General features: G+C 39.9%; 1 protein-coding gene across 10 annotated transcripts in view; it reads left to right on the top strand.

The window, feature by feature from the left end:
* obsl1b (obscurin like cytoskeletal adaptor 1b) overlaps positions 1–16,218 on the top strand; it is a 34,314-nt gene that overhangs the window by 3,212 nt on the left and 14,884 nt on the right. For 2 of the 10 annotated variants that reach the window (XM_037109343.1, XM_037109352.1), the window contains exons 3-19: positions 1,290–1,559; positions 1,855–2,115; positions 2,194–2,505; positions 2,622–2,888; positions 3,114–3,389; positions 3,567–3,842; positions 4,085–4,360; positions 5,711–5,983; positions 6,088–6,162; positions 8,659–8,934; positions 10,408–10,683; positions 11,289–11,567; positions 11,717–11,992; positions 12,198–12,473; positions 13,866–14,141; positions 14,279–14,551; positions 15,909–16,184. In XM_037109343.1, coding sequence (XP_036965238.1) covers positions 1,290–1,559; positions 1,855–2,115; positions 2,194–2,505; positions 2,622–2,888; positions 3,114–3,389; positions 3,567–3,842; positions 4,085–4,360; positions 5,711–5,983; positions 6,088–6,162; positions 8,659–8,934; positions 10,408–10,683; positions 11,289–11,567; positions 11,717–11,992; positions 12,198–12,473; positions 13,866–14,141; positions 14,279–14,551; positions 15,909–16,184 — 4,494 coding nt within the window. The remainder of the gene's footprint in view (positions 1–1,289; positions 1,560–1,854; positions 2,116–2,193; positions 2,506–2,621; positions 2,889–3,113; positions 3,390–3,566; positions 3,843–4,084; positions 4,361–5,710; positions 5,984–6,087; positions 6,163–8,658; positions 8,935–10,407; positions 10,684–11,288; positions 11,568–11,716; positions 11,993–12,197; positions 12,474–13,865; positions 14,142–14,278; positions 14,552–15,908; positions 16,185–16,218) is intronic. The other 8 variants (XM_037109344.1, XM_037109345.1, XM_037109346.1 and 5 more) reach the window with 8 other exon arrangements.

The raw sequence follows: 16,218 nt of genomic DNA, 5'->3' as shown, positions 1-16,218 counted from the left end.
GCTTTCAAATAAGTCTGTGTATTTTATATGATGATATTGTTTTGGATATCCCAAAAAGATATGCCTCAATATATAGAAATCTTACAAAACATTTAAACGACTAACCACTATCCACTACAAAAGAGAAAAAATGGGATATTAATTAATTTCATATTTTGTTCAGTGTCCAATCTTTTCTAGTTTTTAAAGTACATGCCTGAATGTTTATAAAACTGATTATTTCATTATTCAAGAAAAAGACGATAGAATTGACCAATGCTTTTAGAAAGCAAAGACTATAACAAATTGTTACAGAGCACCATGGTGCTTTCATGACTGAGGTTGATTACAAATGCCTAGTTTAGAAAATCAAGTACATTTCAAGTAGATGGCTTCCATGAATTGACAAAACAGCCAGTCAGCAGGGCAGCGAGATGCAAATGTAATCAGTGATCAAATTATATAACACCAGCTGCTTTAAAAGCAATTTAATCCCGGGACCACTGGAGGATAAATGAAATGTATTAATGATCTGAAATTTGACCTGAGAGATATATAAACACGCAAAGTTCATCAGCTTGAGGTGGATTCCAAAGGCAGTATGATGTCTGCAAAGTCACTTAGCTTGTGAAAGGTCTGAGGGGGCGTCCATGTGTCAGAGTCTTTGGGAAGGGAATCATATTTCTCACATGGCTCAGAGAAGTCCAAACTCATGGCACCAACAGAAAGTATTGTACTATATCAGTTGAGATAAAGAAAATAACATTCAGGTTAGATAAATAGTCACTGGTGGCTGGTGGATTGACTTGCAGGTGGTTTAAATAGTAACTGGTTGATATATTTTATTGGCCGTGTGTTTGCTTAATTGGACTTTAAACATGAGTAAGAAAAGGAAATGTTGAGCTTTGCACACAGACTACTTAATACAGTCCACATTCTTTTGTTTACAACTGTCTGGTACTGTCTGATGGTGTCAGTTACAAACAGTTTATTTCCTATCTAACACCCCCATGTGTTAATGACCCTTCCATTCCTCAACTAAATGAGCCACTTGTCTCATGATTTTGCTCATCTTGTTTGCTTCACCGGCATTTACTGCCAAATATATTTCAATTTGCAGTGTTTACTACAGGGTCAAAGATGATGTGTTGTGAGTTTACACAGGGTCATCTTGCTTGAAGAATTTATGTGGATTAAGTCACACTAACCTTTTGATAGATAAAAGTTAATATGAACATCTTAAAATAGATTTTTAGCACTACGAAAGGTCATATCGGCTTAATAAAACTGACGTTCCTCCATGTTTCCAGAGCCGCCTGTGCGGTTCAAGCAGCCTCTCATTGATCTCGAAGTATGGGAACGAGATTTGGCTGTTCTCGAGTGTGAAGTTCCAGAGGACTCTGTTCCCATCACATGGTATCTGGAGGATAGACGACTGCAGCCAGGGGCCAAATATGGAATGGAGGAGTGGGGAACAAAACGGCGACTAACTATTCGTGACATCGGAGTCGACGATGATGGGATTTACCTCTGTGAGATGCCCGATGGGGGGAGAAGCATTGCAGAGGTAGCTGTGAAAGGTAAACTGGGATGAAATGTTAATAGTGTTTTAGTATATCCAAACTGATACATGTCATAAAAGCAACAACATGGTTTCATATACAAACAGATATATGGCACCCATAATATAGTTTTGGGTGGAATGGAATCAATATAAATTTATGGAACCATTATCACTTTAGATAAAACAGTACCAATTTAATGAAAACAGTTTGAGCTTAAGAGAGCACAGTTACATTTGCTAGTGGTTTAGATGAGCATTTACAAATATCACTCACTGTCAAAATCACTCACTATAAATGTGTCTCCTTGCAGGGACAATATTACGGAAGCTTCCACGGAAGGTGGATGTATTGGAAGGCGAAAATGCTGCCTTTTGTGTTGAAGTGGAAAAAGAAGAAATGGACATACATTGGTACAAAGATGGCGTGGAGCTGCGTGAAACACATCAGACCATCCTTAAGTCCTTTGGTCGCACTCACATCCTGGTTTTCGTGAATACAATGCCCCAAGACTCTGGCCTTGTCACTTTCCTTGTCGGCAGATCCAAGACTTCCTCTCAACTGAGAGTGAAAGGTAGGGTCCTTTGTCAGTAAATGATCAGACAGTCCAATGCAAATGGGATACTGATGCATGATGTGTCTCGTGTTACAGCGGCCAGACATTGTCCTCCCAGTTGTCCAGTGAGTGTGCAGATCAACACAGAGCGAGCAAATGCAGCTCTTCTCTCATGGGTTCCGGCTCAGGACTCACGAAAGAATCCTCCATCTGGATACGTGCTTGAGCGACAGGAAGTGGGCACCGGGTCACAGGAGTGGCTACAGTGCCTGACCACTGACTCTGCAACCTCTGTGGAGATCCTTGGTGACAGCGTACCATGTGAAGCTGACTATCGATTTCGCATTTGCAGTGTAAACAAATATGGAAAGAGCAACAATGTTGAGTTCCCTAAGGCTGTTCACTTGGGTAAGTTCAGTAACACTAAAATAACTGTGCTTAATCAATTGTCCCAAGTGTTTATTTTCTTAATTAATAAAATTACGACATTGTTAAATGACATATAAACTAATATTCTCTCCCAGTTCCAGTTGCCAGAATACAAGCTCCCTTACAGGATGCCTTGGTGCCAGAGGGACAAGATGCCCTCTTCTCTATTGAGCTATCTGCTTCAGTTATCGGTACATGGTTTCTAAATGGAACTCAGCTTCAGGAGGATGAACGTTTTTCCATGCGTCGGACGCGAACACACCAATCTCTTCGTATACGGGGAGTACGTGATACAGACAATGGAGCTGAGATCACATTTATTGCCTACGGCATCAGAGATTCTGCAGCATTGTACATTCAAGGTATGTACTGTACTGTATCATAATTTGAGTATTTGCCCTGGTCACCTTAGGATTTATTGTGTTCTTTAGATTGTTTAAACTGACATTTTGTAAGAAAAATGTGCAAAGATGTTTTGGTACCAACAATGTAAGATGACATTAGCATACTGTTTACTATGGTTTATTACCCTACATGACAAGACACATTAACATGACAAAACATCAATGTTTTCTTGAAATTGGCAGCTCCTCTTGTCAAGTTTTCATCACTGTCAGAAATGGACCGAAATAAATTTGTAGAAGTTGGGAACCCCATTGTGCTCTACTGTGAGCTGTCAGACCCTGCAGCTCCTGTGCACTGGTACAAGAATGGGGTGGAATTACAAACAATAGAGGGTCTTCATATCCAATCAGAGGGCACCATGAGAAGAATTGTCATCCAGTCAGCAGAGTTCTCACATTCGGGAGTATATTGCTGTGATGCCATTGATGACGTCATCAGGTTCAATGTGGAAGTAGAGGGTGAGTGGAGCGAGTTTTTTTATAACACTGGTGTCTTTTCACAGAGACTAACCATCTTAATTATCACTTTACCCCTATTCTTCATGTCTTTTACATTTACAAATGCATTTGGTCTTCTCTTAAAGTCTGACTTAACAAAACATCATATTTACTATTCAAATATCTAAATATCCATAGCCCCACCTGTGAGGTTTTCAGCAATTCCAGATGCTGAGAGGAACAAAACCATCCAAAAAGGCTACCCCATTGTTTTACGATGTGAGCTCTCAGATCCTTCGGCCCAGGTGCACTGGTACAAGGATGGGTCAAAGCTCCATCCTCAAACTGGCGTAGATTTTCAAACTGATGGCTTGGAGAGAAAGCTGATTGTCCAATCAGCAGATTTTTTCCACTCTGGGTTATACTGCTGCAAGACAAAGGGTGACACCATCACATTCAGTGTGGACATCAAAGGTGATTTGTTTTACCTTAAGCGATGTGAAACATTAACAAGCTCCTCCTCAGCAAAGCAACTAACTCTTATGACCCTTTTGTATGTTGTCTGTTGCCCTTCTTCTTAGCTCTCACTAAGCACAGCTAAGCTGTCATCTTTTTCTTTGACTGCATTACAGCATGTTAGCAATGTAATTGCCAATAGATTTATTGATCTTAAGGGCTTGAATTAAGGTTGACATAAGATCTAAACATATCTATAGCTCCACCTGTGAAGTTCTCACCAATTCCTGAAGCAATGAGGACCAAGTTGATCGAAGCAGGCTGCCCTATTTTACTCCAGTGTGTGGTGTCGGATCCAGAGGCCCAAGTTTGCTGGTACAAGGATGAAATGCAGCTCATTTCAAACTCTGGGTTAGAAATCCACTCAAAGGGCAACACAAGGACATTAGTTGTTCAGTCTGCAGAGCTGTCCCACTCGGGTGTGTACAGATGCAGCACACAGGATGATATCGTGGAGTTTCAAGTGGACATCAAAGGTGATTTTTCACTTTTTATCTCTCGTGCGTTGAAATTGTAACCCTACCTCCTCTTTTTAGATGCCACTAATAATCCCTGCTTCTTCTGTATGTGGTTTGAAGAACTGTTTCATGCACATGATCTTAAAGAACTGTTAACGCACTGGGTTTATTATTTCTAATCATTTGTTTTGTGACTGCTGTGACCTGAATTCAAAGTCTCCAAAGCCTCTCTCATTTTCTGCTCAGCAGTTACATTTTTGCAAGGTGTCCATTGTCACAGTCTTGATTTTATTTAGCTTTCCTGAATTCCCATTGCTAGCTATACCAGTGATGTACTCTACTATCACTGACGTTGAGAGAAGCAAGTCACTTGAAGCGGGCAAACCTTTGGAGCTGGAATGTGAGGTTGCAGACTCCACTGTGCCTGTCTACTGGTATAAAGATGGAGTAAAGCTCTTCCCGCACAGTGGTTGGGATGTACAGAGTAATGGCACATTGAGGAAACTCATTATCCCATCTGCTGAGCTCTTACACTCAGGGCTATACAGCTGTGAAACCTCTGATGACACGATCCACTTCACTGTGGATATCAAAGGTGACTTGAATTTAAATTTGTTGAATTTTAGAGAAAAGCGTAGAGCTTTCTGGAGACTAGATGCAATTAACATTTACAATATGCATATCTGTCTGTCTGTGGTGTTTTGTGTGAAGTTGCTGTTTCTTAAATCTTGGTCAAATTAATCTCTACTTACGAAATGAAAATCTCTATTTGATCCTTTAAAATGTGAGTCTTTCTCCTTCAATACAATAGTTTCCTATTTGGAAGAGCTAAAACTTTAATTCCTTTCTTAATCAGAGTCTAAATATGCACTGTTAAATCCACAATTATAATATGAATCATCATCTTCAGCTCCAACGTTGCCGTTGTCACCCTCACCAGAGGTTATGGAGACGCAGTCACTTGAAGCAACCTGCCCAACTGAACCAACATGTGAAACCTCAGACCCTGCTTTCCAGGTGTCATGGCAGAGGGATAAAGAACATGATTCTAATATTGAGCCTGATATTGAAATGGGTGGCATCAAGAAGACCCTTGTTATTGAACCAACTCATCCTTCAAACTCTGGAGCATACTATTGTGCAACAGCAGATGATGTTGCCCAATTAATAGTAATGAATCAAGGTGATATTTTTGTAAATGTATTTTCTATTTTAGCTATGACTAACTCTTTGTGTAGCTTTTCGTTTGTCTTCTTATTGTTTATTAGACTGCAGAGTTAATATCTGTGACAATGTCTCCTTTAAGTCAGTTCTTCTAAAAACCAGGGTAATGCACACTGAAATTATCCCCCCACTGCTTGTCTTTAGCACCATCTCCAACATATCTTCTTGGTCCTGATGTTGAGAAGACCAAGTCTACTGAAGTGCTAAGCCCCATTGTTCAGCAATTTGAGATTTCAGATCCCATTGCCAAAGCCTGTTGGTACAAAGATGGAACTCCGATCTACCCAAAAAAAGAAGTTGACTGTGAATCACAGAGCAGCAGCCAAACCTCGCCTGTCCAGTCATATGACGTGTCTGGTGATGTGAGATTTGGCTGTGAAACATCTGGTGATGCACAGTTAAATGTGGACATGAAAGGTGGTGTTCCACATCGTATCTGCACAATTAAGAATCAAGCATTTAGTTACATACATGACACTATCACCCAGCTCATTGTTTTCTCTTTGGCTTTGTCCAAACAGCAGAGCAGTGTCACTATGGTGATGAGATTGGTGAGATAGCTGATGCATCTGTCCAATACACTGTGGATGTCAAAGGTGATTTGATATATTTCAACATCAGTCATCCATGTTAACCCAGCACATACATGCCACTAACAACAGTGGTGTGTTTCACTGTTAGCACAATCATCTGAGGCATCTGTATCTTTTTGTCATATTGAATCCTGGTCTCATGTCATTTCCTGCAGTTTTTGGCTCTTAATCAAACATGTGGGTGTTTAGTAGCTGCCTAGCTGCTCTTCATACTAACATATATGTTGTGTTTGTCAATTAATTCTTCATTTTAACGTCATCTTTGCTTGTAACAAGCAGCTTACAACTCTTAAAAGTCCATCTTGTGTCTTATTCATCACCAGATCCTCTCATTCACATTGCTGCCCTGAACCTCTCACCGTTGCAATGACAACGAACTCTTATCAAAGAGAAGAAAATTAATGTACTTTTTAGGAACTAAAGGGTAGTGTTCAGTCTGGTGGTTTGACAGTATTAGGAGCCAGCTGATGGGGAAAATATAGGAGCTCAATCTCAGACCAAACGTGGTCGACCTTCTTGTTTGTCTTTGCAATGAATTATCCCATAACTCCATGCTAACCCACACTGATGTAAAATTCTGTTATGAGAAGAAGTATTGAGACCATCAAGCACTGAAAACCTTTCTCTGTGTACATCACAATGCTTATAGCTACATCGCCAAGGCTCTCTTCTGACCAAGAGAAGAAGAAGTCCATTGAAGAGGCTTATCCTGTTGAAGTTGACTGCATGTCCTCAAAATGTGATTCTGACATCTTCTGTGACAAGAGAGGAGACACAGAGACATATGAAGAACATTCCAGGAATATACCATATTCTCAGTCAACAGATGAACGTATGACTGACTGGATTACAGCTAAACAGCCAGAGGAGCTCTCTGATAATCAACAAACAATAAATGCTCAATCTCCCTTTTACAGTAACTATGTAAAGACAACAATAATGCAATCTGAAATACAACCTCACACTAAACAGCCCACAGAATCACAAGGTGAGGAATTTATTTACTATATACAGCATGCAGAGGCCCCATCGGAAGAGCTTGATAGTTTTCAGCAGACAGCTGTACCAACAGAGGACCTTTGTAATTTACTACAAACTGCAACTGTTGAATCAGAGGAATCCACTCACAAGACTCTGGTTGTCGGATCAGAAGAGCTACATGGCTCAATACAGATGCCAAATGTCCAGTCGGAGTTAGGTAACCCTCCGCAGATTTCAACTGCCCAGTCAGATCACCTTACTAACCACTTACAGATCCCAACAGTCATATCAGACAAGTTCTGTAACCACTTAAAGACTGCAAGTCTGGAGTCAGAGGGGCCCTTTAAATCCTCACATATTGTAACTGTCCAATCAGAGGAGCCCTTTACATCCTCCTATGCTTCAACTGTCCAATCAGAGGAACCTCTTAAATCCTTAAAGGCTGCACCAGTCCAATCAGAAGATACTTTAAAATCTTTAAAGACTGCTGCTGTCCAATCAGAGGAATTCTGTAGTGCCATACAGATGCCAGCTGTCCTGTCAGAGAAGCCTCTTGATTGCTTACAAACTAAAACTATCCATTTGGTGGAACCCTGTTACTCCTTATGGACTACAACTGAGCAATCAGAAGAGTTAAACAGATCTCTACAGACAGAGAGGCTTGGTGATTTACCTATCACTGCATCCATTCAATCGTTGGATTTGTATCACTCTAAAGAGGCACAACCTGTCCAAGTGAGGGATCGTTTGGAACAGTCAGCATTGGATGACCTCTATCACACAGGACAAGCAATTCCTAACCATTCAGAGGTGCAGTATCAGTCCATGCATACCACAACAGTCCAAGCAAAGTGTCATCACACCATGAAGGCCACAGAAGACACAGTAGACAGCACAGTTAACTCTGGGCAAAGATCGTCTACCCAGTCTGCACAGCCTTATTATGTCAAGCAGACATCTACTGTCCAATCAGAAGTGATCTATCTCTCAAGGACATGTGACAGTCACTGGAGTGACAGCGTCACTGCAAATAAGGTGGCTGTTGAAGGTGATTTAAATGGTTAGCATTATCAAACAAAAAAATGGACGGGCACAATGTTGACATTGTGCAAAATGAAGTGATTGCTTTTTGCAATCCTTGACATTTTGACAATTTCTGCATTTACTTACTTGTAATGTAAATTACTTACTTTTGTTCGTACTAATGAAGTACTCAATGTTAAACTTGAGCTTGGGTGGTCTGTGAGAATATTAAAAGACAGGGAAAAGAGAAACTACTATAGATTCAGATCCTAACTCGAATGCCTAGTTATCTCAAGTCTAACAAAGGATACCTCTCCTTAGATTACTAATAACAAAGACCTATTTTTATTATGACTTATTTTAACTCTCAGATTTACTGGCATGACTAATCTTGATTTGCAACTTTGCTCTTCTATCTTGTTTGAAAGCACAATTTTTGTTGCAGTCAGTCATAGTGATGCAATTTTCTCTTGATGTTACCTCAAACATCCCCAGCTCCGCCTGTGACAATTACAACACTTGGTGAGGCTGAGAGGAACAAGTCTGTTGAAGTTGGTGAACCCATAGTGCTGCGATGTGAGATATCAGATCCTAACGCTCACGTTACTTGGTGCAAGGATGGAATAAAACTACATGACGCAGCTGGGCAGGACATGCTGGCAGAGGGTTCCATAAGAACGCTGGCTTTCCAGTCAGTGATGCCGTCTCATACAGGGGTTTACAGCTGCAAGACAACAGATGATGAAGTGCAGTTTCATGTGGATGTCAAAGGTGACAAATGATGTTTTTGATGTTTTGTACTGCAAATAGATTTCAGTCAGGGTAAAAAGCACTGAAATACCATATACCATATTATCATATTCCTTATCATATTCCTCTTTCAAGAAACCACACACAAGCAATAATTAAGACACTACCGTAGGGTTAAAAAATAATAAAAATAAAACATTTAATTTGCCCCGCATTATTTAGCACTATTTGGATGACATCAGTTTACTGTAAAGGTATCACACAACATCTGTATGGAATAGCATGTCTTAATTGTGCCAGCTGACAGTAGGTAAATCGTGGTAGAATCTTTGCTCACTAGCTGTATTAAATTCTTAAATTTAAATACCTTTAGATACACAAAGTCCCTAAGTAAAACATTCCTACCTACTGAAGTAATGACATTTTTCACCTACCTAATCACTAAGCTGTGATAAAACATTACCTGATTCCAGGTGAATTAATCTGCTTGTCACTCTCCATGTCTGGCAGTAGCTAGCTCGGTAGCTCGCAATGTCTTTGAGTTGGTAAAGAGATGAGCTGATAAATCATATAAAGTTATTTCATGCTCTTTTGGAGTTTGAAAATATACAAAGAGTTGTTTCATCAAATGTTGGTGGAACAGGTTTCATCACACAATGCTGTGATAAACAGTGTTGAAAAAGAAGAGTTTGCACAACTGGAAATAAATCAGTTGTTTGCAAGCTGCTAATAAACCTAACAGAGAAACACAACCAATCACATTGCTCATCCTCGAGACAGCTTCAAACAGCTTCCACCAATGTTCAAATCTGGAAAGTGTAACTTTACTCAAGGTAATTGTGAGTTTCATTTAGTCACCTGTCTCTACAGCTTCCAGGAAAACATCAGATGATAAGTCAGAGAGTGAGAAAGGAAGTCAGTGAATGTGACTAAACGTAACGTGAATTAAACGTCACTGTACCTCGTACATGACTGTTTGCCTGAGTCACATAGATAGATTTTCATGGTGGTTGTGTGACGACAGGAGGTCTTCCTCTATACTATCTTCTTTAGGTTTTATAGCTTGTTAATTAAGGTTGTTGTTGTTTTTTTGTTGTTGTTGTTGTTTTTTCCCCCAAAATCACTTTCAGATTGAACAGTAGAAGATGCAATTTCAGGCTGAGGCAAAAGGCCACGATTTCATGAGTCCTTTTTCTTTCCAACCTGATGCTCAAAAGGCAGTAAACTCTCTGGGCTCATACATCCTACAAGTGCATAATCAATACCGAAATGTGTGAAAAATAGGCTCAAGATGTGCACTGATGGTGTCTCGAGATTAAATGATTGTTCCAATGTGGTCAGTCAGACCTAATTTAAGCGTTATCTTGACTTGATTCTTCATTTAAACATCATATATACTGATGCAAAATTGTTGGATAAAACAGTTTTTTTTTTATATATTTTATAACATTACCTGTTTCATTGACCAATTGCATTTTACATTAAATCCTGTAGCTCCACCTCAGACGTTTTCAGCTTTATCTGAGGCTGACCAGAATAAGATGGTTATGGCAGGCTGTCCCATTGCTCTACAATGTGAGCTGTCAGACTCCACAGGACAAGTCAGTTGGTACAAGGATGGAACAAAGCTCCTACCTCAAAATGGAGTAGACCTCCAGGCAGAAGGAAATTTGAGGAGTCTAGTTGTCCCCTCAGCAGAGCGGGCTCATACTGGCATATATCGTTGTGAGTCAAAAGATGATGACATCCAGTTTGCTGTGGAAGTAAAAGGTGATGCTCAGAAACGCTGAAGCACTTTCATTCCTTTGCACGACCAACTAACTGTTATATTTAATGAATCCAGTCGCCTAACAGAAAAGTGTTGATTTTATCTACTACATTTCTAAAAAAAAATATTAAGCTACTTAGAGCTACAGTTATTAGTCAAGTAACTGGTTAGTCAAAGGAAAGAAAATTAACCACAAAATACATGAATGATTGATTAATAATTTCAGTCATTTTTCTCTCCATGCACTTTCTTATTATGCACGGCCAATATCTTAAGAAAGCTAATGTTTCAAGTGTCTTGTTCTTTTTCACTAAAGGCACTAACTGAACACAGCTTCTTTACCATATTCAAACACTTTGTCACTTTCTTGTTTGTGTTTGTGCCATTTGTGCCATGTCAGTGTGCCTAATGTGACTGAGGATAACTTTCAAAACTTGATTCTTGCTCTTTTAACCCTTCAAATCTGTTCTTGTTTCACTTACTGTCTTTGTCAAGCCAGTTGTGTTTTTGTTGTTGTGTGTTTTGTTGTTTTGTCCTGAAATTCTTCAAGAAATTATATGTATGAAGTATATTAAGACACTCTTTCTGCAATATCTGAAACCTTTAGCACTACCTGTGAAGTTCTCAGACCTTGAAGAAAGTGACAGGAACAAGTCCGTCCAAGAAGGCTCTCCCATTGTCCTCAGCTGTGAACTCTCTCATGATCCTTCTGCTCATGTTGACTGGTACAAGGATGGGACGAAACTCCTACCACAACACAATATGGAAATTCAGTCAGATGGTCTGACAAGGACACTACACATCCATTCAGCTGAAGATACACATGGTGGCACCTATGAATGTTCAACATCAGATGACACCATCACATTTACAGTGGAAGTAAAAGGTGATTTATTTCTATGCTTACTATCTTTTAACATTTACACCACCTCTATCTTATTATTTGGTATGACTGGCTGGGCAGTATGTTTTGTTGAATGTTTGTTAAAGTCAATTCATCTCTTATCCAAAACCCTTGTTATCCCCTTCTCTTAGGCCGATCGCCACAGATCATGCCAATCCCACAATCAGAAAAATACAAGATGATTGCAATTGGTTGTCCAATTATCCTCCAATGTGAGGTTTCAGACCCCGTTGCCCAGGTTTCCTGGTTTAAAGATGAGGTGGAGCTTTTTTGCAGAACTGGCCTTGATATGAAAAGAGACGGCAGCCTAAGAAAACTAATGATTAATTCTGCTAAGGTCTCTGACTCTGGCCTCTACAGCTGTAGCCTCATTGATGATGTAGTGACATTCCATGTGGAAATCGAAGGTGATTTGCTTGTGTTCAGTTTTAATTATCTTTAAATGTACCTGTACATTTGCAAAACCATTCTTACGTACGAAAACACAGAGCTCACATCTGTTTGTGCTAAAATCATCACATCAACAAAAATTTGATGTACACATCACTGCTTGTTAGAGGAAGTTCTGACAGCTTAACAGCGGTACTCTGTAATCTTATAATACCCCCCCAGAAACTCCTGTGAGGTTCTCAGCACTACCAGAGGTCGCAAGAAACAAATTCATTGAAGCAGGCTGCCCAATTATGCTGCAGTGTGAAGTCTCTGAGCCAACTGCCAAAGTCTATTGGCATAAGGATGGAGAACAGCTACTTCCAAAGAGTGACTATGAAATCCAAACAAAAGAAAAACTGAGAGCGGTGGTTATTAAGTCAGCAGAAGTCAGACACTCTGGGCTGTACAGCTGTGAGGCCGCAGATGACCATATAGAATTCAAGGTGGATGTTGCAGGTGATCTAAGTATTTTGAGTCTTGTCATAATCACTAACTTCTTTCAGCCTATGTTTGGTGATTAGACCAACTTAGGCTTCAACACTTTATTATTCATTAAGATCATGTGTCCTAATACTTGTTTACAACTAATGTATACTTTTGGTGGACAAATGTAATGTTGTAACAGTTTACTTAAATTTGATCATGATAAGTACATTAAGGATAAGAGATTATTTGCTATCGATAGATTTCTATTTAACTATCAGAATATGTAGCTGAATGAATTTCTTGCCGTAAGAATCAAATACTGCAAGGCCCTTTCCGACTTGAAGTTGTTGACTATTTGTTCTTTAAGGGCCTGGTGGTGGCTTAAGACTGCACCAAGGACTGCACATGGGATCAAATGATCTTGTGCAATGTGAAACAGGTCGCTTATCACCAATCACCAGATTGCATGTGCGTCCATGACTTTAGCAATGTCAAAGTAACTACTTGATTTCAGTGTCAACCTTAGTAGGCACAGACTTTATTATACCAAACGTGTTAAACACCACTGGTTCCTTTAATCACAAAATTGTCAGTTTTGCAGCCTTTAGAATATACATTTTTAAATATGTTACTGCATAGCATAGCAAATCTGAATCTGTTCAGTGGATTGAAATTCCTATAGCACCAGTTTGATTCTTAGCTGTTCCAGAAGCTGAAAGGAGTGAGTCTATTGAAGCAGGCAGCCCGATCAATCTGCAGTGTGAGATCTCAGACCCCACAAACCAGACATGCCTGTATGATGATGGGACAAAACTCTTGCCAGAATTGGGAATAAACGTCGATTCAGAGGGCAATGAGAGGACACTGGTTACGAAGTCGGCCACGTCTTCATGCTCTGGAGTGTACAGTTGTAAAACTGATGATGATGATGACTCAGATTTCAACGATTACTTTGTGGAGGTGAAAGGTGATATGCTAAGCTTTTTCTTGGCACATGTCATTGTAGAGTCATATGCACCTTCATGAGCTCTCATTTCTAAGAAGGTAGCAAAACCTGATCATCATCATATTCATCATAGCCTTCTAAGTGTCTTAATTTCATCAAACATTTGGGTGTTTTCATATACGTGCTTCACATTTATGGCTAGTGTCTAACATGTATTTTGTTGAATTCATTGTTTTGTCCAACTATGGTACTTGCTTTATGTAAGCGCACTGCTTCAATTGATTTTTTTCATCTTGCTTCAAAAGTGGATTAACAACCACTGATCTGATTATGTTATCTACAGTGGATAGCAAGGCTTGAGATCAGCATGTCTAAGCTGTGAAGACCTGACCTTAGAGCTGCTGCATGCATGAGCATAAACAATGAATGCAACTTTCAAGCAATGACTTACTTCTATTTTGTAATGTCTTCTGCAGCGCCACCGGTAACATTTGCTGATGTCCCAGAGGAGGACCTTTTCAAGAGTGTCGTGGAACAAGAACAGCTTGTTCTGTCGTGCGAACTATCAAGGGCTGATGGTGTTGTCCAGTGGTACAAAGATGGAACTGAAATGCAACCAAGTGATAATGTTACAATGCAAGCAGAAGGCACCAAGAGGAATCTGACTATACATTCAGCCCAACTATCTGACACGGGCACATACACATGCCGCGCAGGAGACAACATTTTAATGTTCAAGGTCAACATACGAGGTAATACAATAGCTTCTGAAAACTTCTCTAAAAATGGAATGAATAAAATCCTCACAAAACATTACTTAAATTCACCTTACCTATATTGAAATGTGAAAAAGAAAATGTTTCAAATTTCATATATTCTTCCTCCACAGAACCACCGGTGATGATAGTCTTCCCCAAGGAGGATGTCCATCTTGAGCGTCACGTCCCTGAGGAAATTATTCTGAGCTGTGAATTGTCTCGTCCCAACGGTGTTGTTAGCTGGTACAAAGACGGTCAAAAGCTGCAAGAGAGTGAGAACATCAAGCTCAAGATTGAAGGCCCTTACCGACGACTAAAGATTCTTTCCAGTGGAGTTGAAGATTCTGGAGAATACGTCTGTGATACAGCTGACGATTCAATATTCTTTCACCTTAATATTACAGGTAAATGCTACATATGTAGTACATATATGTGTATATTTTCAATTCAACCATTGATCCAACATAATCAGCAGAGTGTGAAGAAACAACAGTGTTGCTGTTTAGTCAAAGACAATATGATGTATTATCTTGTAATGATGTCTACTGATGCTGCAAGAGGTATTAGCCCCTGTAGTTTCAGCTCTTATATGTTCAGAGTTTCACTACTTAGTCTAATAAATAAACAAAAAAAAAACTAAACTTACAAAATATCAAGACATTATTGATTCTGTCTACTCCTATCTACTTTGCTAAAAAGAAGAATACAACCCCTGAACTCAAGTATTTTTCTTTTTACCAAACTAAGACAAGCGTCATTGCCTGGTAACTTATTGTAAAACACAGTTACTTCAAACATGACATTAAAAAGAAATAAAACTCACCAAAACAGGCCGTTTGAATTATTGCTGATACCCAAATCTCTCGCTTCACACCTCTCTTGTTCCCTCCAAATGTGTCTTCTCGTCCCCAGAGTCAATCCTGGTCAGAGCTGCTGTAAATCACCTCTGTATTGAATCCCCTGTCATGAAACTGGCATTTGATGGGAGTGACTTTTTGAGGCATCTTGCCCATGGTTAGGCCCCCCGTCATCAGAAGTTGCAGTGAGGGCACTTTCCAGTCACCTTAAAGGGCAAATCAGCTCCGCAGCTAACTGAGCTAATTGCTAACAGCAGCTTGTTGCTACCACCAAAATATATCTATAGCAAAAATTAGCTCTTCCAGTGCTGTGAGCAACAGTAAGCGGTTATGCTGCCCCTTATAATTTTGGAGCTACCCTTGACCATTTCTTATAAATCACACATTTAAGGCATCAGTATGCTTCAAACAAAACATGTTTGCAGAAAGTGTTGTCTGAATATGTCTAAAGGCAAAAGATTTGGGTTGAAAAACCTGCCATCATGAAAGGGAAAGCCTATCTATTATGAGTGATATTTCTGGTGCTCTACGGCACTAGCATAAGTAACAAAGTATCATACTAATGTACCCGTGGCACTTTAAAGGCTTAAGAAGAGTTAGTCAAGTGGGCTGAGCAATAATCATAGTGTTAATTATATCCACTCGACACTAAATCTTCGTGAATGAATGATACACCATACCAATTGAACAGCGAGGATTAGCATTCTGTGACCATGGAAAATGCCGGTGCTCCCAGGCATACCCACGCCTTTAACGTTGCCAAAGGTAGGGGTTGACTGATTCATCCAGGTCCTGTGGGGATATATATGTATCAATATGACAACTAGATAACGGTGCAGATTATTTGCAGGATTCATTGAACTGATAAGTGATGGCTAAACTGGATGTTAACGCCCTTTTCCAGAACCTCCAGTGCGGATTGTGTCCCCAAGTCAGTCCCAAATGGAACTGTGCCAGCAGACCTCTGAGAGGATGGTGCTGAGCTGTGAGATCTCCCGGCCTAATGCAGTTGTGCGTTGGTATCGAGACGGACTGGAAGTGGAGGAGAATGACAACCTAATTCTAGAGGTGGATGGCGTGTACAGAAGACTTATCATACCTGAAACTACAGTCAAAGATTCCGCTGAATACGTCTGCGATACAGCAGATGACTCCATGACATTCTTCGTGAACATAGCAGGTAAAGATAGCTACAGAATGACAGAGTAAAACAC

Source organism: Acanthopagrus latus, chromosome 9 (genome assembly GCF_904848185.1).
Source record: "Acanthopagrus latus isolate v.2019 chromosome 9, fAcaLat1.1, whole genome shotgun sequence".
Taxonomy (NCBI): Eukaryota; Metazoa; Chordata; class Actinopteri; order Spariformes; family Sparidae; genus Acanthopagrus; species Acanthopagrus latus.
The sequence above is the reverse complement of the archived record's forward strand: the minus strand, read 5'-3'. Positions and strand labels throughout refer to the sequence as shown.